The sequence below is a fragment of the Haliotis cracherodii genome, unplaced genomic scaffold (assembly GCF_022045235.1).
Source record: "Haliotis cracherodii isolate W230 unplaced genomic scaffold, xgHalCrac1.p SCAF_8, whole genome shotgun sequence".
Taxonomy (NCBI): domain Eukaryota; kingdom Metazoa; phylum Mollusca; class Gastropoda; order Lepetellida; family Haliotidae; genus Haliotis; species Haliotis cracherodii.
Genome location: NW_027266341.1, coordinates 31892967 through 31916324, shown reverse-complemented (window position 1 = coordinate 31916324; position 23358 = coordinate 31892967). Strand labels below are relative to the sequence as shown.

General features: G+C 38.8%; 2 protein-coding genes and 1 pseudogene across 2 annotated transcripts; 2 read left to right on the top strand and 1 right to left on the bottom strand.

Annotated features, from left to right (window-relative positions):
• The first annotated feature begins 244 nt into the window (after positions 1–244).
• On the top strand, positions 245–13848 carry LOC139450631 (acid-sensing ion channel 1A-like). Its single transcript, XM_071232416.1, has 8 exons — positions 245–408; positions 972–1515; positions 3660–3758; positions 8044–8224; positions 9132–9188; positions 10888–11050; positions 13170–13261; positions 13703–13848. The coding sequence occupies exons 1-8, from the start codon at positions 245–247 to the stop codon at positions 13846–13848; spliced, it is 1446 nt and encodes a 481-aa protein (XP_071088517.1).
• Positions 13849–15625: 1777 nt separating this feature from the next.
• Positions 15626–16894, top strand: LOC139450558 (uncharacterized; annotated as a pseudogene).
• Positions 16895–18739: 1845 nt separating this feature from the next.
• Positions 18740–20968, bottom strand: LOC139450092 (uncharacterized). The gene is made up of 2 exons (XM_071231729.1): positions 20375–20968; positions 18740–19952 (listed from the first exon to the last, which is right to left on the bottom strand). The coding sequence occupies exons 1-2, from the start codon at positions 20959–20961 to the stop codon at positions 18740–18742; spliced, it is 1800 nt and encodes a 599-aa protein (XP_071087830.1). The 5' UTR covers positions 20962–20968.
• Positions 20969–23358: the final 2390 nt, after the last annotated feature.

Genomic DNA, 23358 nt, shown 5'->3' with positions numbered 1-23358 from the left:
GGATACAATGACATGCATCAACCAAGTCAGCGAGCCTGGCCATCCGATCCCGTTTTTCGCCTCTTACGAGAAGCAAGGGTTGCTGAAGACTTATTCTAACCCGGATCTTCACGGGTCTACATGTTAATGTAACTGTTACTGTGTAAATATGAATGTGTGAATGTAACAAGTTTGTGCACCATGTTAACCATGACCATGTCAATCATTGTGGCCTCACCAGGAAATGATATGTTTGTCTACAGGGATGAATGTGGACAAAAATATGACTGACACCACTACAGCTGATGCAAGGAAACATGCACCAACGTATGGATTGAAAGATCTGTGGGATGAATTTAGTCATTCCACAGGCATTCATGCAGTTGAAAAGATTAAAGCACCTTCTATCAACCCATTCAGCGTTCGTGGGTAGGTGTGGTTGTGCGTGTAAACACTAGTATACATGACAAGTATAGAATGGCTCAATTTTTTCACTTTGGCAATTTTAGTTATTTTACTTATTGACTGAAAAATCTATACATTTATTTGATTATAATAACGCATTCCAAATAGTTTGATGTTTAATTTCATCCCTCAGTGACTGGACATGGTATGATAATACATTTTATGGCTTATCCTTGCATAATTAGCCGATTATGATGTTTTAAAGCCCTTCTGAACTTTGTTAAATATGTGAAATATTTAGCAATTTTATAAATTGCCTACATGAATCACATTTTACACATTGACAGTGTTTTACATATAGGCACACGTAAAATGTTTTGATTTATTATAAACCACATCATATTTTACGAGGCCTATTGTAAGTAGCAGCTAGAAAAAAATATTTGGGTGTACATACAGTTTACTGGGTAGAGATTATACGATGCTAATGTTACCTTTGGTTATCAGATCCAGATAGAGAAGCTTCATGATATAATCATACTACTGTAAACGTCGCAAAAGTCACTCTTATCATTTTCCTTCGACAGGTTGATGTGGACGTTAGCTATATGTACAACTACAGCGTTCCTCATCTATAACCTTATCGAGGAGTTAGGGAACTACTACAGCTACCCCATCGTCACCAAGGTCACATCCAACATCAAGCATTTCATCGAGTTCCCTGCCGTCACCATCTGCAACCGATGCACACTCAACAAAACTCGTCTTGACGTTTACCCAGAAATGGAGGCCTACTTCGCCAATACTTCTCTTCAACGGAATAGAAATTTCACATTTCCTACACCAACTTCAGATGTTTTTCAGAATCCATTGTCTTTAGAATGGTGGAGGAATATGTCAATGGAAGGATCAAAGATGTTGGTTCAATGTGCCTTTGGTGGAGACAACTTTGATTGCATGACCGAGTTCCGACCTGTTTTCACTACTCAAGGATTGTGCCATTCCTACAACTTCAATGTCACTGAAATTGTCAAAGTTTGGACGGCAGGAGACGACGCTAACCTGATCGTCACTTTCAACATCTATCAGGACGACTACACATTCAGGGCTAACATGGCCGCGGGGATTAAGGTAAATCGCCCCCTTTCCGAGTGGATCAGTGATTGAGTTGCGTTTAACGCCACTTTATTACAAACTGATGAAGTAAACATCAGACCCGTGAAGATCCGGGCGAGAACAGGTCTTCTGCAACACATGCTTGCCGTAAAAGACGACTATGCTTGTCGAAAGAGGCGACTAACGGGATCGGGTCACGCTCGCTACTTTGTTGATGCATGTCACCAATACCAATTGTGTGGATCGATGCTCATGATTTCAATCACTGAATATTCTGGTCCAGACTCGATTATTTACAGACCGCCGTCATTTAGCTGGAATATTGATGATTGCGACATTAAACAACAAACAAACAATCTAACAAGCAAAGTAAACATCAAGGATGAACGCATCTGGTGAGATGTTGAAGTATTGACACAAACTGATACATTATTATTCATATTGAACATAATTTTTCATAGAATACACACCCTACATAAAGGGTTATCCAATGATGTCGATCACTGGATTGTCTGGTCCAGACTCGATTATTTTACAGACCGCCGTCATATAGCTGGAATATTGCTGAGTGCGACGTTAAACAACAAACTGTTTTTTTTAATGTATTTTTAACGTGACAGGTATGTTTATGAATACCTCTTTGACGGTTTGTGGTATGCTGAAAGCAGTTTAGATGTGGATATCACCGTGTAAAATGAACAAGCGTATAGTTGACAAAGTCATCTACATCCCCCGCCCATTTTAACACGTTATGGTCCCAGACCAGGTAACTGACCCAACATTTCTCTTAGCCCATGTCAAAATAGCTGCAAAGGAAATTCTAAAATAAACATTTCTAAAACTCCTTAATATCAAATGGCACTAGTTCAGTATGCGCTTCATATATAGACATGCAATGTTTGGCAAGGAAATATTTAACAGTTTATTTGTTATACTCCTTAAGTAAACCAATCCTATATTAAAACTTAAATCCAACTTGTCATGGAAACATAAACAATAAAAATTTCTAAAAGAGCTACATATCAAAAGGCACCAGTTCAGTATGTGCCTGGTAGACATTACCAGTAGTTTTGTAAGAAAGTATTTAACAGTTTTTGAGTTATGCTCCGGAAACGAACACCACCCTTATAGAACCTAAGTCGAACTTGTTGGAATGGAAAAGTAAAAAAATAAAAATCAATAAAACTCCTAAATAACAAAAGGCACCTGCTCAATATGTGTCTGGTAAACATGCAAAGTTTTGTAAGAAATTATTTGACGGTTTTTGAGTTACGCTCCGGAAACGAACAGCACACTTATAGAACCAAAGTTCAACTTGTTGCCATGGAAATGTAAATAAAAATTTATAAAATTCCTAAATAGCAAAAGGCACCAGTTCAGTATGTGCCTAGTAGACATGAAAAGTTTTGTAAGAAAGTATTTAATGTTATTTGAGTTACGCTCCGGAAACGAACAGCACCCTTATAGAACCGAAGTCCAACTAGTTGCCATGGAAACGTAAAAAATAAAAAAATATAAAACTCCTAAACAGCAAAAGGCACCAGTTCAGCATGACTCTGATAGACATGCATAATTTCGTAGAGAAATATTCAACGGTTTCTGAGTTATGCTCCGGAAACGATTTCGGGACACGCACACGCACACACGCACACACGCACGCACACACGGACGGAACCCATTTCTATATCCCCCACTAACTTCGTTTGGGCGGGGAATAACAATTGTTGTTGTAAAAGTTGTTTGTTGTTTAACCCCGCACTCAGCAATATTCCAACTATATGTTGGTTTGTAAATAATCGAGTCTCGACCGGACAATCCAGTGATTGACACCATGAGCATCGATCCACGAAATTAGGATACGATTGGTTGGTTGGTTTGTTGTTTTACACCGCAATCAGCAATATTCCAGCTATATGACGGCGGTCTGTAAATAATCGAGTCTGGACCAGACAATTCAATGACTAATATCATGAGCATCGATCCACGCACTTGGGATCGACATGCATCAACCAAGTCAGCGAGCCTGACAACCCGATACCGTTAGTCGCCTTTTATAATTACGACAAGCATAGTCACCTTTTACAGCAAGCATGGGTTGCTGAATACCTATTCTAACCCGGATTTTCACGAAACACGCCAAGTCCTGTATATATTTCCAGGTGCTACTCCATCATCCACGCCTACACCCAGAAGCTGATCCCACTGTTGTGATGGCCTCACCCGGATTCTCAACATATGTTGCCTTGCAAAAAAAGGAGGTGTGTGTATCTATTTCTATAAAGGGGCATTCACACGGTACAACTAGTTGTATACAATTTGTTGCATGCAACACACTGCATCGTCTGAACGGGCAAGTCGGTCCAACTTTTGACGCATGCAACTTGTTGGACGTGAGTTGTACGGAATAGGACATGCTCTATTTTCATGCGACAAGTTGTACGTACGCAGCCAATCAAAACGCGTATGAAAATCACGTGACATTTACACGTCAATTTGTAAACAAAAATGGCGACTCCGATTCACGTCGGTAAGTTCTGCTTTTCGGTATCCTAAGTGTCACCACTCAATAAAGGACCTATGAAAAGTAGGTACCGCTGTCCCAAATTATATATTTTGACATTTGCATCGGTCTAATTCTCCAGGTTAAACTGTTTATAGTGTTATTTGAAACGAAAGGCTATGTGACTGTATACTGTAGTGTAGACCAAGGTGAGATTAGGTCCATATACGTTTCTAAAACTTAAAATACATCATACACACAAATAAACGTCACAGTTTTAGATTCTGAGGGGAATTATCTATTATGTGATGCCATTAACAACTATGTTAGGCAAAGCATATGTATCACTAATGACATCTGAAAATAGTGTACAGCGGAAATATTGCCATTCGCATTTTACCAATTCACTGTTCTAAATGTGATTATTTATTTAAATAAGATATAGCTACATGATAATTTCAATTAAAAAAACATTGGGTTTCGTTTCTGCTCTTTGTCAAAACACCAATCATCATTCCAAAAAGACTCCAATAATCCTATATTCGTTTTCGAAACAAAAACTCTGGACCGAACCGCCATGTTGATAGCTTCGGGCAGTCATGGTTCTTTTCGCGTTTGACGAGATGCCTATCACATCACATGTATTTCACACTCAGCTACGATACATACATTCCTGAATTCATCATACCATTAAGAATCAAATGACATTTTGTCTAAGTCACCAATACAAACGGTTCAAATGAAATCAACCGCAATATTCAAGTGTGAAACCAAACCCTGTGCTCTTCTCATTGAAAAAAATGTAAACAAAGCAAACTTCTAGTTTTACTTAACATTTTCTACTATTCCGAGAGATTTAGTCGTCAATTTCTTGCCTACTTTAGCTCGGATTATTACGAATATGCAATTGCAATATGCAAATTGAGGAATAAATAATTAGAGTATAGATACTTTTTTGGAAAAGTCAACAGAAATCGTTCCACGTGACGCCATGATATTGACGCAAAATCACACACACTGACGACGGTATTGGTCTGCCTGCCCACATAGTATCAAGGCGAGAATGGAAACATAAAAACAAACAGAACTTGTTGATTTCAGATTGATTCTGATTACAAACTTACATGACTCATTTATGTATGTATGTGATCCCAGCATCACGGTAAAACCTACTCCAAACATTCCGCGCACTGCTATCAGTGAACTCGCTACGTTATGACGAGAGGTTACCGGTAGTGATGTCATATTAGTATACGTCAACATCAACATCGTTGTACATATTTGTTATTTCCTTTGAGGTGCGGGTGAACTAGCACACAAAGCATTCAGATCATGAAGTAGTTTACTGTTTCAATCTTCAATTATAATTTGAATATCTCTTCAATATCTTTTCACCCAGTAAAATAATGCACTGCTGCAAAATGGGTACATGTATACAGTACTGTTACTAATATAATCTAAAATGCCATAGAATTTATGAAACTCATAATAATCAGCTGTTTTTTTATCACAGAAATTGACATTCATCGTGTTATTATTCCTAAAAGATGCCTGGTGAATGTACCACACTGCAGCATATACATATTTCCTTTGGAGAATTGTGAAATATTCATTGTGGCAAATTTATATAGATAGGTTAAATAAAACATGCCCTTCATTTCTTAAATTAAAGTAAATGTACACCTGAAGGAAATTCGTCACGTTATATTTTTTATGAATGTATAACTCATGCGTGGACAACTATTTGTTTTACATTTGGATTTTATCGTCTAATTGGCGGAACATTGACAGCTAAGGCTTTTTGTCAGAGATCTCGCGAGACCCGAGTTGTATGCAACTCGCCGCCGTGTGAATGCCGAGTTGTATACAACTTCAGTTTGTGCAACTAATTGCATACAACAAGTTGTATACAACTAGTTGTACCGTGTGAATGCCCCTTAAGACAGTTACGCGATAAATCGCAAAGAACAATGAAGAACGAAGCGTGCATTGTTCTATCATGACGTCATTTCTGGAGATTCGAACATGCGCGCGCATCTTGATGACGTCGTAATTTTTCGTGAGGGGAATGTCTAGTGAGTTGTTCCCAATGGATGAAGCTGGCAAACGCAGCTGAACGCAATGACCGAACGATCGCTTTCAGATTGGGAGAGATAAGACGATATGTATTGGAGAAAAGGTACATAGAATTGGCGTGAAAATTGTGAAAATATCCGGGAAATACAAGACGTAACCCCCTGTTCATAAAATGGTCTTGTCCGATAGTGCCGACTGCACTGTATTCGGGGAGTCATCATTATTTGAATACGGGTAAATTTGATGCTGGTACATTCTATAAACAACGTCGAAGAGGCTGTAAAATATGTTGATATGTTAGAATTTTAATCAAGTATAAATAATTAAATTTTCATTGTGTTCATGGAAATTCCTGCATTCTGATTAGCTGAATTGGTCACGTGTTATTGCATTCATTTCCCAATGAATGTAAAAAATTAAGCCACGCCCACCGCTGCGCACTACTTTTATTACTACGGAATGTCGGGGAATCCCAATATTACAGTCGAGGGAATTCCCTTTCTGCTCACGTGTATCGTCATGCACAGGACATTTAGCGACTTTCATGCATATTCATTGTCCAAACTACCCTTTGAAACCGAAGGCCGAGAATGAATGAAACAGCAAACGTGCAGGCTCGCCTGTTTTTTTCCCGCTCGCCTCGGTTCAACTTTCATGTCTACGCGTTTCATTTCTAACTAGCATTTCTCCAACTGTTTTACCGTAATCAGAGAAGTAATGTTTGAATCACGCAGTAAATGACCATGTTATTTGAAACAGCTGCCTTCTCTCGGACATATTTCTTCCGGTTCGTTACAGTCTGACTGTTGCAAGTCTTTTCGCCTCTTGCCTTAATTGACAGGTCAAATGAACATTGTTTTAATCCCACTCTCCGTTGATTGGCTACTGACTGTGTAGGCGTGTCAAGTTATGTGCATAAATTAAACGATCACCTGATTCATGTCACGCCACTGTATGTATTCCTACACCTGGAATGTTCATCAATGCCGTCATTTTTGTCTGTTTTGATATATGCAACTGTTTTGGGTTAAACTATTGTAGATAAAACATGTTTTACGTTGTCGAATTTAATTATAAGCATTGACTGTGTATTTTTTTCGGTTCATTGAGGTATGAATCGAAAAACCGATGTGCAAACTTTTGTAAGAATCCGCTACGCTACGCGGATTCATACAGTTTGCACATCGGTTTTTCGATTCATACCTCAATGAACCGAAAAAAATACACAGTCAATCCTTAAATACATAGTATGTGAGTGAGTAAGTTAGGTTCTACAACGCTTTGAACAATATTCAAAGTTATATTACGGCGTTTCAGCTTGATGTGGGAAGAAAACCCGAAGTAATACAGGTCTCAGACATTAACCACTTTTGTGAAACCCACGAGCTCGGGTATGGTGCTGATAAACCTCGAACCAGGATTCGAACCCACGTTGATAGCATCTGTCGAGCCCAAGAGACGCATCTCTGCACAGTGAATTGCGGTGCCTCAGACGACTGGGCCACCTGTGCCCCGGAATACATAGTGACATTTTATTTTGGACTGGAAGTTTCGCAACAAATACGCATCCTTCTTACACTCCAGAGAATGTTAACATCGTCAGGGAAAAGGGGCGGTCGGGTAGCCTAGTGGTTAAAGCGTTCGCTCGTCACGCCGAAGACCCGGGTTCGATTCCCGACATAGGTACAATGTGTGAAGCCCATTTCTGGTGTCCCCCGCCGTGATATTGCTGGAATATTGCTAAAAGCGGCGTAAAACCATACTCACTCACTCGCCAGGGAAAGTAAATCACAATGGGACAGTCTTCTTCTATGTAGCTTTTCATTTTTTCTATTTGAACACATCTACATTTTGTATTCACGTCCTATATAGTAATGTCAATTTCTCTATACATTATTTTCAATTGACGTTTCCAATATTTGGCAGTTTTAAATGGGACATCACTAACTAGTGACTTTGATTTGTAGTATAGTTTCCTGCCCGGTCCCTACATGGCATTTGATGACATGGAATGTGTGGACACAACTAGTACCACGTTTGTGAACCCTCTCAAGTACTACTCCCCCTACACCTACGAACATTGCTTCATGGAGTGTGTCCGGATAAAGGCTTTCGATGAGTGTGGATGTGTCGGTCCGTCTGATCCACGTAAGACCCGTGAAGATTCGGGGGAGAATAGGTCTTCAGCAACCCATGCTTGCCGTAATGGGCTACTATACTTGTCGTAAAAATCGACGAACGGGATCGGGTGGTCAGGCTCGCTGACTTGGTTTGTTTGTTTGTTGTTTAACGCCGCACTCGGCAATATTCAAGCTATATGACGGCGGTCTGTAAATAATCGAGTCTGGACTAGACAATCCAGTGATTGATATCATGAGCATCGATCCACGCAATTGGGATCGATGACATGCATCAACCAAGTCAGCGAACCTGACCACCCGATCCCGTTACTCGCCTTTTACGACAAGCATATTCACCTTTTACGACAAGCATGGGTTGCAGAAGAACTATTCTACCCCGGAATCTTCACGGGTCGCTGACTTGGTTAATGCAAATACTAATCAAATTATGTGCTGATGTTAGTATATATACCGAAACGTAACGTCGCATTCATTGTAATAAAAGTCTACAGCAACCCATGCTTGCCGTAAAAGGCGACCATGCTTGTCCTAAGATGTTACTGGCGGGATCAGAAAGTCTGGCTCGCTGACTTGGTTGATACACGTCATCGATCCCAATTGCGTGGATCGATGCTCATGATGTCATCACTGGATTGTCTGGACCAGACTCGATTATTTCCAGACCGCCGTCATATAGCTGGAATTTTGCTGAGTGCGGCGTTAAACAACAAACAAATCATACCAACTTCTAAATGCCACTTAAAGGAGTTTAACATCACTACTGTTTGAGCACAATGACACACATTCCCGGCAGGTTGAACTAATTCTTTCACGAATACTGACAAGGTAAGACCACTACTTGAACAATCACTAAACAAACCCGTCAGTGTTATAAAACATAGAACTTAATTACAATTCTTTGATATTAATTGCAGAGGATCTTCCCAGGTGCTCTCTGGTGAAGCAGGATAGCTGTTACATGGCCTTTGTCAGTGAGTATAACAACCGTTCACCGGTGATATTCTGGACGGATGAGCGGGGAAGGGGTGTGGTTAGTAGGGACAAATTTGTCACCAAAAATCCATTCAGGATAAATCAGATTTATGGAATAACTATAAATCGTACTTTGGACAGTTCCTGAAAATAACATTTGACATATTGTTTTCTCAGTAAACTTGTGACATCTGCTTTCATTTTGACAATTTTTCATTAACCTTGAAGATAAAGATAACTGTATCTATCGTCAGCATGTTTTGGATTAGAACATGAACATTTCCTCAGTTGATCGTGTATGATAATGGTGTATAGTGGGGTTAAATGAGAGCAGGACATGCTTACCCTTTTCGCGAACACCTGGTGTCATCACTCATTTTCAGTGGTTTCAGTTCCGGCAGAACATCTTGCATTGACAATTTATATTTCTGAATTCCAAGGGGCGGTCGGGTAGCCTAGTGGTTAAAGCGTTCGTTCGTCACGTCGAAAACCCGGGTTTGGTTCCCGACATGGGTACAATGAGTGAAGCCCATTTCTGGTGTCTCCCGCCGTGATATTGCTGGAATATTTCTAAAAGCGGTGTAAAACCATACTCACTCACTCATTCACTCTGAATTCCAAGCAGATCCTTTTGATATTTTGCGAAACCAAGCACATTATCTGATAGTAAATGTTAGGTGGATTCCATAACCACTCCTTTTAACTGGGAATTATCTCTTTCCAAAAAATAATTTTGAAACTGATTTCTGGCCAGAGGAATATTACCTAATAAGGGTTACTAACAAGAAATGTTTCCAGGACAATAGCAACTAATTAATATATTTGTCTTCATGGAATACTGTTTATAACTCACTGTTGTCCAGTAGTAAATTGTTTAAAATGATTAATGATACGGTTATTAATCTGTACACAATATATATCCATATGCAAAAAAGACTTTTAAGCCTGACACAAAGGTTTGTTTTGTGAATTGTTTGTGAGCAGAGGTAGGCAGGTAGCGCCGTAATTAAAGCAGTTGATCCTAAAAACGATGAGTACTTGAGAATGTGTGAAGTCCCCATTATTTGTGTTCCCTGTCATGACGATGCTGGAGTAAATAGGTAGAGTCTCTGACAGGGAACATTCTGGCCCTTTTCTGTAAACATAAGAAAAACAAAACATGTGCAGTTATTTTAAAAATGACGCGGATCAAAACCGAACGACATCACTGATTTTCCAGTGGTCCACTCTTATATTTCATAGCTATGTTGCCCTTTACGCTACATGGAATGTTTCAGGGGCACGGGTGGCCCAGTCGTCTTTGGCGCCGCGATTCGCTGTGCAGAGTTGCGTCCCTTGGTTCGAATCCCGGTTCGCCTCTATTATGATTGTAGGCACCACACCCGTGCTTGTATGTTTCTCTGAAGTGGCAAACGACTGAGACCCGCACCACTTCGGGATTTGCTAAGCTAACACGTCTTCATGTAACTGGAGTACTGTCAAAAGACTCACTCACTCAATGGAATGTTTCTGCAGATAGTCAAGACTAGTTATTATCTCGCATTGACTTTTTACTCGTCTACAGCCCTGAAACTTATTAGACCATGTCGTTAGTCAAGCTGAAATATTGCTGAGTGCTGCGTTAAACAACAAATAAACAAACAAACAAACAAACAAACAAATCAAGAATCATGGCACAAAGACTATTTGTTTACACAGGAGAAATGTCCAAGAATGGTACCTTCGTGAAGGAATGTGGGTGTTTCGGTGAATGCACGCTCATCAGGTACACTGCCCAGGTGTCCTCCAGCTCCTTCCCAGCAAACATCTGGGTCAACAGCTTCCTCAACTCCACAGAGACTCGGGACAGGGCGACCATGGTGTAAGATTTGCATATAAACTGACACCAGACTCTATTTCCAAAACACACATTCACATCTTTTATGTGTTTCAAATACACTAAACTACCCTTGGTAAACACTTTGGAAAAATATTACAATTTTGTTCAATTGTTCTCGCCCGTTGTTTCCAAGTAAAATAGACTTAGTCGTCTAAGGCGCCGCGATTAGCTGTGCAGAGTTGCGTCCCCCGGGCACGCCAGAAATCTATGATTGTATTTTCGAATCCCGGTCCGCCCCGATTATGTCTCAAGGTTTGTCAGCACCATACCCGTGCTCGTGGTTTTCACCGAACTGGTAAACGTCTAAGGCCTGCATCACACACACAGTCGGACAGTGACAGTAGTCAATATAGTTCCAACTGAAATCTGTTTCTTATACAGTGGCGAAGCAACATATACGCAAAACAACAGTTGTTTTTAATTGCCTTTCGCGGCAATCCATCGGTCTGTCCGCTAGAGTAACTGCCCTTTGTCAAAGAGAAGCTACTCTTACCCTAGTCTATGAGACGTCACGGTCACGGTCAGACGTTGTTGACAGTCGGTCTCCTGTTATAATGTTAAGAAGTGTAGTCAGATGTACACACAGCGACAAAACGAAACAAGGTAACAAGGTAAACATATTTCGGCAAAATCCAACTATTTTAATTTGTGGAGAAGGTTTTAAGACGCAGAGGTCTACAAGCACAGATATGGCTACTGATCTCGCTTGGCTAGGCCTCGTGCCCTCGCAAAATTGTTTCGAAATTTATATCTCCAAAGTTGCCAAAACTTATAAAATGCCTTAGCTACGTCACAGTTAGATACTGATTTTCAGTATATTAGGCTGTTCTTTTGATAATGATGGCAATTATCCCTGTAGTTTATCCAGATTCCCGATGGTTAATTCTGACTCGATCGCCGAATGAAAGTACTCCTACTTGACCTTTGATATTTGTATCTCTATCCGCATATGGCCCCAATATCATTTTTATCCGTTGGCTTTATCCTGCCGAGAAACCTACCCATTATATGATCAATTCAATTTATCTTCATTCACTATAATCAGCTCTGTAATTCACCTAAACGTAGACACTGTGTAGCGTTCTGTCTGAAACGTTTGGTTGATGTTTCTGAACAACGGGTCGGAAACAAAGGAAGGATTGGTCTGAATTCTCCACAAGACTGGCTGACTTCAACTTTCCAATAGTCAAGGTTTTCTTCATGTCGAGCAATATTCCAGCAGCTCCAGCCTTTGGTGTCTACATGTCATAAATTTGGAGGAAAAACAAAGTATGTTCTTCCTCCGAACATTTCAAAGAGCTTCATACGACTCTTGCTCAAAAGTCGTTTCATCAAACCCCAGCAAATCTTTCAAAAAGTTCTATGGCAGACATGTGGAGCGCACTGTCTAATTTGACGCATGAGTGACAAATATGATGTCCGATCCAATTCACTGTTTTTACGTTTTTTCCCACTGAAGGACGAGCAATTGATTTGCATTCGCATGTGTTCGTGATGGGTGCCAATGGTGGGGCTGGTTACACTAACCTTTTACCGAACACCTGGGCCCACTTGCACAAAGCGATCTTAGCGCTACGACTATTGTAAGCCTATGCTAAAGTATGGGAGTTACGATCATCTTAGCACTAAGATAGCTTTGTGCAAGTGGGCCCTGGTATCATCACGCTTCGTTAGTGATTCATAAAGACACGCTCACGATATAGTCAGAATCGTAAATCGAGATTGCATATAAATATAGAAAGGGTCTTGTATCTTTTAAGTTTCTACTGAATGAAACGCAATTTTAGTAAACGAAATGAACCTTCAAAATTGTCATGTCCCTTAATTGGAAAGGTCGCTGGTCATACGGCAAGGTCGCTGGTCATACATCCAAAGCCAGGTTAACATCGAATATGATCGTTAGTCTGTTAAAACAACTTTTGGATTCCCAACCATATTGAGGTTCCCACTACATTAGTTGTGCATGTTCATGATATCAATCACTGGATTGTCTGGTCCAGACTTGATTATTTACAGACCGCCATCATATAGCTGGAATATTGCTGAGTGCGGCGTTAAACAACACACAAACAAAGTTATGCATGTATTTACTGTTATTCAGAGAAAACCTCCTGGAGCTAAGAGTGTTTTACGACAATATGATGGTGACATCCACAGCACAACAACCTCAATATACGGTGGCCTCGCTGTTTTGTAAGTGACATGCTTTTCCAGGCTTTATCTTATGATGTACGCATTGCTCCGTTTCCAACAGACCCGTGAAGATTCCGGGGTAGAATAGGTCTTCAGCAACCCATGCGTGCCATAAAAGGCGACTCTGCTTGTCGTAAGAGGCGACTAACGGGATCGGCTGGTCAGGATCGCTGACGTGGTTCATGCATGTCATCATATCGCAACTTAATGCTCATGATGTCAGTCACTGGATTGTCTGGTCCAGACTGGATTATTTACAGACCGCTGTCATGTAGCTGGAATATTGTTGAACAACAAACAAACAAACAAACCAAACTAACAGAGTTTGACTGATTTTCATTAGTTGATGTCTACAAGCATACGAGATTTTTGCATTCCATAAAGAAATAGCAACTTTGTTTGGAAATACGAGGTTGATGAATTGGGCTATTGTTGTTGTAGCTAATATCGGGGGACAGATGGGATTGTGCCTCGGAGCCAGCAACTTGACAATCATGGAGATCACGGAGCTCTTGGTGTTCATCATCCTCTATCTCTGTGACAAGTGTAGAGGAAGGAAAGCCCGTAACAGAATCAACACCTGGTAGACAACACAACTGACAAGACGATAGCAATTCCATTATGGCTTTTCACGAATGTTAGACAGTGCAAATAGGAAGTAGTATTTCCTGTGACTGTCGTAACACAACTTTATACATAATGTAAACTTATATTAATAAATGTTGTTATAAACCAGAGAAATTGCTCCTTCTCGGTTTCGGTTGAAAATGTATGGGTAGGAATATCGAATCATGAAAAAATCATATATTTTATCATATTATTATTATAATTCATTATAGCAGTTATTACCCTTGTTTGACAATTTAAGCGTGGTGCGGGGACACGGGTGGCCCAGTCGTCCAAGGCGCCGCGATTCGCTGTGCAGAGTTGCATCCCTTGGGAATGCCAGAAACCTATGATTGTGGGTTCGAATCCCGGTTCGCCCCAATTATGTTTCTAGGTTTGTCAGCACCATACCCGTGCTCGTGGGTTTCACCGAAGTGGTAAACGTCTTAGACCTGCATCACTTCGGGCTTTCCTCCCACATTAAGCTGACACGCCGCGATATGACTGGAATACTGTTAAAAGCGGCGTTAAACCCAACTCACTCACGAACTAAGCGTGGTGCACAGTACCACTGATTTATGGAAACCACTATAAATGTACTTGTGAATGCATCATTGCTTGATGAATATGATATCAAGTTTGAAAACCACCATAGAGAAATAATAGGAACCAGTGACACTTGTTATGCCCCTTGTACTGGCGTTTGCTCAACAAGCTGCTAGGATTCGTTCAATGGCATAACCTGTAAAGCTTTTCTTATAACTTTGTTATACTGTTAAACTGGTTCCTATAATATTTCCCGAATCTTTCAAAATTTAATGTTTCTGGTGCCAAAACGTTCAATATTTCTTCAAGAATCTTTGCGAATGTATTGGACAAGTTGGTAGTGGTGGTGGTGTCGTTTGGACAGAAATCAAGTATTTCGTCCAGTGTATTTACAATTGCGAACATGCAATCTTCTTCTTTGTTATGCTTGTTCAACAATAAGGATTAACACTTCAGAATAATGTATTGGAATCGTGTTTAACTTTTAAAAAATTACCTTTCTTGAAGTCATGTTGGGTTCATCAAGCGTATTTACTTGTTTAGATGATGAGCACTTCAACCATACCTAGATGAACTTGTATCTTATCGTACAGTTCTTTAGATAAAATTAAATATTTTGCCTGAACAGTGTTTTCAATCCAAAATGTATTTCAAAGTGTATACACAAGTTCGTTCAATCTACGACAGCAACTGAAGTTACCCTTGGTTTTGGTTTGGTTTGTTGTTTAACGCCGCACTCAGCAATATTCCAGCTATATGACGGCGGTCTGTAAATAATCGAGTCTGGACCAGACAATCCAGTGATTGATATCATGATCATCAAAGACAGCGCTCAACAAATCTGTGACACCACTCCTCATCCAATACACTGATTGTAAACCCTTGATTAGATCCAACACATTTTTTTAGTTGTTTGTGTTATTATTTGGATATAGCATATGTACAAAAACAATACATTTGCATAAACTCCAAAAAACAATAATATGCAATATTCACAAGTGTGGCCATAAAGTGGTGCTGGATTTTGAAAAAGTGCTACCATACAACTTTTAGTGTGGTATTATTGACATTATGTGGCCTCTTAGTAAAAGTATAACAATTGGATTTGTGTGCCACTAAAGTATTCGACTTTCCGAAAAGTCAAGTTCAATGAGAGTTATCCGTCTTGAGTTGGAACTCTTCAATTGGTTGGATGAACTTCCGCCGAGTACAGTCAACTTCCGTCAAAAATAGCGCGCTGCTTCGAAGCTGTCAAAATGGGGAAGCAATACTGCTGTATTTGTAGCAATTTTAGGGGAAAGATAGTCGGTGAAAGAATAGTATCTCTACACGTCATTCCAGTAAGCAAGTCCCTACGACAAGCGTGGATAAGGCGACTTCGGTTAGTGAGAAAAGACCTCACAGTGACCAAGCACACAGAAATATGCTCAGAACATTTCGTGGGTGGTAACGGTCCAGGCATAGGGCATGATGTTCCATCGATTTTTCCGAAGAAAAATTACAGTACTTGCACAGTGAGTTATTTTGATTTTTATAAGATTTATGCTATTGTTGGTGTATTTAATGTGTTTTATCGTTTGTGAATGTTATGTGATTGTGAAAAAGTGCTATGATTAAAACTTGAAATGAAAAAAAAACGTTTCAAGTTGTGTTGATCTTAAAATTCTATGTATCCTCTCTTTCATCTTATTTGTTTGAATAAATAGAAAAAAATGTCTCAGTGTCTGTTGATAATTTGTTGCAGGTGTCTGATGCTGACTTTGTTGATACCTCTAAGCCAAATGAAAGCCCATTCAAGCAGGCCTGTGACCCTGAATCTCCCAAAGTGACTATGCAGATACACGGAGGGACTCCTCAGTCTGATGAAATTGAACATCATTCCACAACATTCAGTCAAGGTGCCAGGTACAGCGGGAACATAAGTTTTTTCTCTTTTTTTGAGTTTGTTGATTATTATGAGAAGTTATGCTTAACAAGACAAAATATAAAAATCATGGTGTAGTCTCTCTTACTTACAGAACAATAAAATATAAAGAGCATAAAATATATATATATAGAGCATAAAATATAATAGAACATTGACCAATAAACTTGATAATACACTTCTTATATTAGCTTTTGTATTAACAGATTTATGTTAATTTATTTTTTATTAATTTTAATTCCTTTAACCTCAAAATATCGGAAAAAAACTATTTATTTAATGTGATGAAAAGCTATTTATTATTTTGACAGATCCTATGATGTTGCATCAATTATGCTGCATGACTACTGTGAGGCTGTGTGTGAAGACGACATCAGTTGCATAAGATATGGATCATCGCAAACAGAAATGGTGGAAGGTAGAAGCATGTCTACTCAAACTGACGATGTAATATTCCAGTGTCTAAATCCTGTGAAAACATCCTGTGCAATGACTCAGACTGAGACTGAAAATAAAAAAGTCTTTCGCAATCAAGCCACTCAAGTCAAACTTCCTGATTTAACATTTTTTGATGTGAAGAATGATTCAGAATTGGTAACCTATTATACAGGTCTTGTGGATGCAGAAAAGTTTTCATGTTTATTTGATGAGTTTTCTGAGGTTCATGACAGGGACTATCCAACATCCAATATTGGACGCCCTAAATCTTTGTCTTTGATAGACGAGTTCTTTCTAGTGTTGATGCGTCTTAGACTTGGACTCCTAGTTGTTGATTTATCAAAGCGATTTCATATTTCCAGAAGCTGCTGTGCTGATGTCATTAATAGATGGATTGATATTTTGTACAACAATTTATCCTTCCTAGTTGTCTGGCCATCAATGGATACTATTAATACAACTATGCCTCAAGGTTTTAAAGATCTGTATCCAAATACAAGGGTTGTTATAGATTGTACAGAATTATTTACAGAAAAACCTTACTCTATTGGTAAACAGTCACAAATGTACAGTCATTATAGCGCTTGTTGGTGTCACTCCAAATGGTGTTGTTAGCTTTGTCTCTGACTTGTGGTCAGGAGCTATAAGTGACCGGCAAATAACAGTAGAATCAGGACTTTTAGATTTGTGTGATGTAGGTGATGCAATCATGGCGGATAAGGGATTTACAATCTCAGACTTGACAACACCATACAAGGGTTGTTATAGATTGTACAGAATTATTTACAGAAAAACCTTACTCTATTGGTAAACAGTCACAAATGTACAGTCATTATAGCGCTTGTTGGTGTCACTCCAAATGGTGTTGTTAGCTTTGTCTCTGACTTGTGGTCAGGAGCTATAAGTGACCGGCAAATAACAGTAGAATCAGGACTTTTAGATTTGTGTGATGTAGGTGATGCAATCATGGCGGATAAGGGATTTACAATCTCAGACTTGACAACACCAAAAGGTATACTCCTAATAATTCCACCAAAGAAACATAAGAGAAAACAGCTGACTGCTGTAGAAATTGAACAAACTAGGAGAATAGCAAACTTGAGAATCCATGTTGAAAGGCACATGGAACGTGTCAAGAATTTCAGAATTTTGCAGGGTATAATTCCAATTACAATTTCAAAATCTGTAAACAAAATCTGTAAAATCTGTAATGCTTTGACTACTCTGCTTCCCCCTCTTTATCCTCATGACCAAGAAATTGATGACAATTACTTCTTTGATGACAGTTCCTTGCTTGCTCTGTAATTAGTAGGATTAGCATAATCTTATTGCAGCTCCAGATGTGAATGGTCACATGATATTTTCTGCTATATTTAAACTTAATAATCATGGTATCATGATAACAATTTGTATTGAAAACATTGAGCCAAATAAGTCTAGACAAATAAGTCTATTTTTGTCCAATATGACTATTGACATGACCACCTACTGGCTGTCTATTTTTGTTTTACTTATTGAATCAAAGCATTGATATAAAAATCCTGACTCTTCATATAAGTAGATAAACAATTTCATGTTTTAGCTGTGACAGCAGGATCATAGTCCCATGGTTCTAATATTTGTAACAATAACTGAAAATGAAAGAAATAAACGCTTGATGATTTTCTTTAATCATGTTGTCCATGTTGTCATTTCAAGACGTTACAGAAAATATGTTATGATATGTTATGGCTTAATAGAATGGTTCAAGAAATTACAAGGAGAAGAAGATATCCTATGTCTAAGCAACATACTATCTGAACAGTCAGTCGCCGTGAATGCGGCGTTAAGTAACAATTCACCCACTGAATGGTAAGTATCTATGACTATCAAAGAAAGATATGATATGGTATTGAGTGAAACATTGAATTGACTGAGTGAGCATAGGGTAAAACAACTGGTAAGATGGTAGTACAACGGTCAATCTAATACAGTGAAACACCTCGCTGGACACGTAGGGTATATTTTTCAGGAATAATGGCTGACAGATAGAAACTGCGAAGCCTTGTGACCATCTGATGCCACTTGTTCTCGTCAAATGTAATCCTTTCAATAGATATCCCTTTGAGAGTCCACACCACAAAATCACACCAAGTTCTTTTGGTCAAGGCCATCTGTCCTTGGACTTGAAAGTAGTATGCATGGTTTTCTTTTAGAGTCACATTATTGTCCACAATATGGCAGAAGAAATTTGTATTTGATGCAGCCTCTTCTGGTGTTAGATCTCTGAAAACAGATGGACATTTAATCTCTACTAAGCCATGTTGATTACTACATGTACTACAATCTGTGCATGACACAAGTCCATCAGGGCTAGTTGCAAGGTAAGGGTAGTCTGTATTCACAATTAGTCCACACTGAGACACTTTCAACTGTGGATGAAGACCTGCCATTTTGTTGATATACTGCCGCCTTGCTGCAGATTCATGTGAAAGTCCCCATCTGGTATGTCTGTTACCAAATTCGCCCCGATATCCCATTAGGTCACATACAAGTCTATCTGGAGCTGTAGATGTCTGTCGGATAAATACTTTGCCAAACTGTGAACTTGTTATCCTTTCCAATCTGGCTTCCTTCCAAAACTTTGTTTTATGTTGTCCTCTTGTCATTCTCTCTATTGACCTCACATCCTTTTCTGACACTTTCATAGAATCAAAATAATTTTGAAAGGTAGTTTGACAGGTTGGCGATTTAATATCAACATAGTCAGGAATACAACGATCAATGCATGGTATTTTTGGAAGTTCTGGCATAGGTTCAGGAGCTTGAGTAACAGTAGTTGTATTAACAACATATCCACATTTACTTTTTGTTTCATGACCAATTAACTTCTTATTAAATCTTGTGAGATTTATTGTTGTCTGTGGCATGTTGCTGTTGGGACAAATTGATCTTTTGTTGATTGTTCCATTCTGTATTCCGACAGTACCTTGTGTAGTCCCAGTACCTTTTTGTTGACTCTTCCTGCCACTTGACATCAAGTTCAAGTCATCCGATTTCATTGGATCCAACTTCCTTTTTCTGGGAATTTTCCACTTGCACTCAACTGATGTGCATGAAAGCAAACCATCCTTTTTCTTCTGACTAATGTCGCAGGGCTGAAGCAGGGCTGATACATGATTACAAGCCTCCCCGGCACTGCAAAAACAAAATTAGTTATATTTATTAATATTATTTGGACTCTAGCTTTAATATTATGAAATAATAATCAAATGCATATAAAATGACACAGTCATGTTTCCTCTATTTCACCCTAAATAATTATTATTTTTAATGTAATCAGCTAAAGATGTCACATATTAATAAGCAACAATATCAATAATCTGTTTATTTATTTAAATTAACAAAAGTGAATGAGAGGTCCCACAAAGGACGAGATTTTAAAATGTATCAATTACTTTGCTGGTATTTGGAATTAATAATTTACATATCTTTTGATCAAACTTAATATTTGGAACATATTTTCTTTGAAAAGGTTTTAAACGTTCTGTTTGTAAAAAAAACAGCTATCTAGATATAGATGACACGACTTTAGTTATATAAATGCAAAGTCTACATACCCAGCTGCACAAGTACAATTTGCTGAATGAACACGACCTGTTACTTTTGAGAGACTTGCCCAAACGTCGTGATCAGGGCTTTTCCTTGCATCCGCTGTTGGTAGTGATGGTATGACACGGCATCTGACAAACATATGGTCACAGTCGTGATGGATATCGTGTAGAGCTACGCCGTGAACATGTCTATCTTGGTAAAACACCACTGCCTTCATTTGTCGTTTAGCCATCATGGGTTTCTTGTCTGAAGTCCTATGGTTACTAAGTACCATATAATTGTAGATTTCCTTCTCTGAGAATTCCGGCAATGATTCAACAGCATCGTTCCATCCAATCATTAATGTAGTGGGGTCTGGCATTCGATATCCGCTGGGTGTGACGAGCTTCCGTTGCATAGATATAACGCCTTTACTGGGTTGTACTAAGGTGGTTGCATCCAAACGAAGTGCCTTCGCCCCTCTTGCTCGCGCTAAAACTTGTGCTCTTACCCCAGTCACCTTTTGATTTCGTTCCCGTAGGTATTCACGCAATTCTTTAACTGTCATTTGATGGAATTCATCATCAACGTCAATATTGTTATTTGCCGCCATTTTGAAGGTTTACTCGGCGGAAGTGAACGTGAAAAGGGGACATCACTCTAATTTTCTTTGCAAAGGGAGAGCCTAGCCTATCTTTGTGCAAGAATAAAGGCTATCCGGTACAGTCACTGTGACCCACTCATTCAACAATAGAACAATCAACATGACATTTTCTGTTACACAGATCACACAGTGAAACATGTAAGTGCAGGTTGAAATACAATTGATCAGTATAAGAGGGTGCATATATTGTAATGATTGAGTAAAATGACTACGTAGATTATTCTCACTGGCTATTGGATGCACAGAACATACTGCATAAAACATACTGTATTGAAGGTAAGATTGCCTTGGAAAATGATGCCATGATCATCAGAATGTACAGCTGACTTGATATAGGGTATGATAATATTCTATATGGAAACTTAGGTTTATCATTATATTGGTCCCCCTTTGGGTTTTCATGCAAGACTAGGTCCACCTTTGCCTGTTTGACATACCTGCATCACTCGCTTGACTGATATAGCTCTTACATCAAGGGGAAATAATGCTGACTGCGTTGTTAAACAGCAAACAATCAAACATGATGTTCACTTCAATGTATGCTATTTTAATAGCTTGCATTAATTTGACATTGATGATATAATGTCACGTATAGAAGGTTAAGTTGACCTATGACTTGTTCCTGTGTACATAACCAGATACTTATCTTCTACTATATTTGAAAATGATCCACTATATGCTATCATAAACAATTTATGTTCAGACCATTGGGAAGGTGTTGTTTCTTCAGTGTCTGTGTCACTTTAATAGCCAAAGTTACTCCGACAGTGTAGTATTTGATAACAATGGATGATATGAGGCAAACATAATAATTGTTATATACATTGGTTCATCATCTTGTTCACAGGTATTAAGTGCTAACTGCTGTCTCTTTAAACATTAGTAGCACATTTCCATTCTTCATAAAAAAAATAATTTGTATGCATTATGGAAAGCAAAGAATACCACGGACTGCAGCGTAAAAAGAAAAACGGAACTGTTGAATATCCTTTGACAAAAAGAACACGTGGTCTCTCTGCTTGTACACGTGTGCATTATTGAAGTATATTGATAGTACATAAGTGAGTGAGTCAGTTGGGTTGAACGCTGCTTTGAACAGTATTCCAGTCATAATACGGCGTGTCAGCTTAATGTGGGAGGAACACTCGATTTGAAGCTTGTCTTAGACGTTTCACACGAGCACACGCAAACCTGTCACGTAATCGGGTCAAACCGAGATTCGAACCCACAATCATAGGAATGCCGAAGGGACGCAACTCTGCCCCCGATAATGATGAAGACACAGGTGTTTTTTACTTCCATGTCGGTTCAGATGCTAGTACCTTCACCTTACTTAAACTTCGTAAGTCAGCTCTCTCTGCATTGACACTCAAACTACTAAAATGCCAATTAAAGATGTTATGACAGTGTACTAAAGCAGTTTTGTCGGCATTAGCTTTTAATTAATAGGGTAACGGGTAAATATTCAGGCACGTGTATGGGCATATGTGGCAATAGCTTCTCTTTAATAATTATACGGTTTTTGAAATGCCTTTGATCAGGTTTTCTAAATCATAGGTAGATAGATAGATAGATAGATAGATAGATAGATAGATAGTACAAAAGACAAAAGAGCTGTATAATTTACTCAACCGGTTTCACGCATGTGATTTTCAAGAGTATATATATATATATACACTTTTCCAAAATCCAAAGTCGATTTTATTCCTGTTTGGTTCTGTCGACAGATATCCTTCCTACCACCTTTGAACCACGATACATCACACATCAAAATTACCTCGTTCCATATGGATATGTAACTTGAATTTAGATTTTAACTTTTAAAGCGTGTGTATGGATGAAATAGAAAACTAAACTTTGAAACAATTAGAAATAATTGACTGACAAAGGTAACACGAAACTAAAGAAGCATTATCAATATTTGATCATGATAAGTGTGTTCTTGGTCGTGTGCCAAAATCAGTTAAAGCAACCAAGCCCTTTCCATTATCAGAAGAAATCTCTGTCAAACGACAACATCATAACCATATGCTGATGAATCACTACGAAATAGTACGTGTTTCCTACAACCTGCCAGCTGAAATACTGACAAAGTTTCCACAAATGGCCTCCATATACCATTCGGCAAATCTACCTCGTATTATTTGGATAGGTCACTGTTTTGCGGCCATCTTTTTTTATTTATTCTTTTCGCAAACCGCCACTTTGATCATTGTTAAAAAACTTCCATCGAAATAGTAAAGCGGAGGGCGATTGGCCGGATGATTGTGGTGGACAAAAAAAAATAACAAAACATATAAAAAAATCACCTGCTCAAAATATGTCTAAACTTTGTAATATTCATCT

Bases quoted from the DNA above. Each gene is read 5' to 3' on its own strand.
- LOC139450631 (XM_071232416.1), top strand. From the start codon at position 245: ATGAATGTGGACAAAAATATGACTGACACCACTACAGCTGATGCAAGG. The intron at 8,225-9,131 runs GTAAGACCCGTG...TATTAATTGCAG, and splicing joins TGTCGGTCCGTCTGATCCAC to AGGATCTTCCCAGGTGCTCT. The intron at 13,262-13,702 runs GTAAGTGACATG...TTGTTGTTGTAG, and splicing joins TACGGTGGCCTCGCTGTTTT to CTAATATCGGGGGACAGATG.
- LOC139450092 (XM_071231729.1), bottom strand. From the start codon at position 20,961: ATGGCGGCAAATAACAATATTGACGTTGATGATGAATTCCATCAAATG. The intron at 19,953-20,374 runs GTATGTAGACTT...TTGTTTTTGCAG, and splicing joins AATTGTACTTGTGCAGCTGG to TGCCGGGGAGGCTTGTAATC.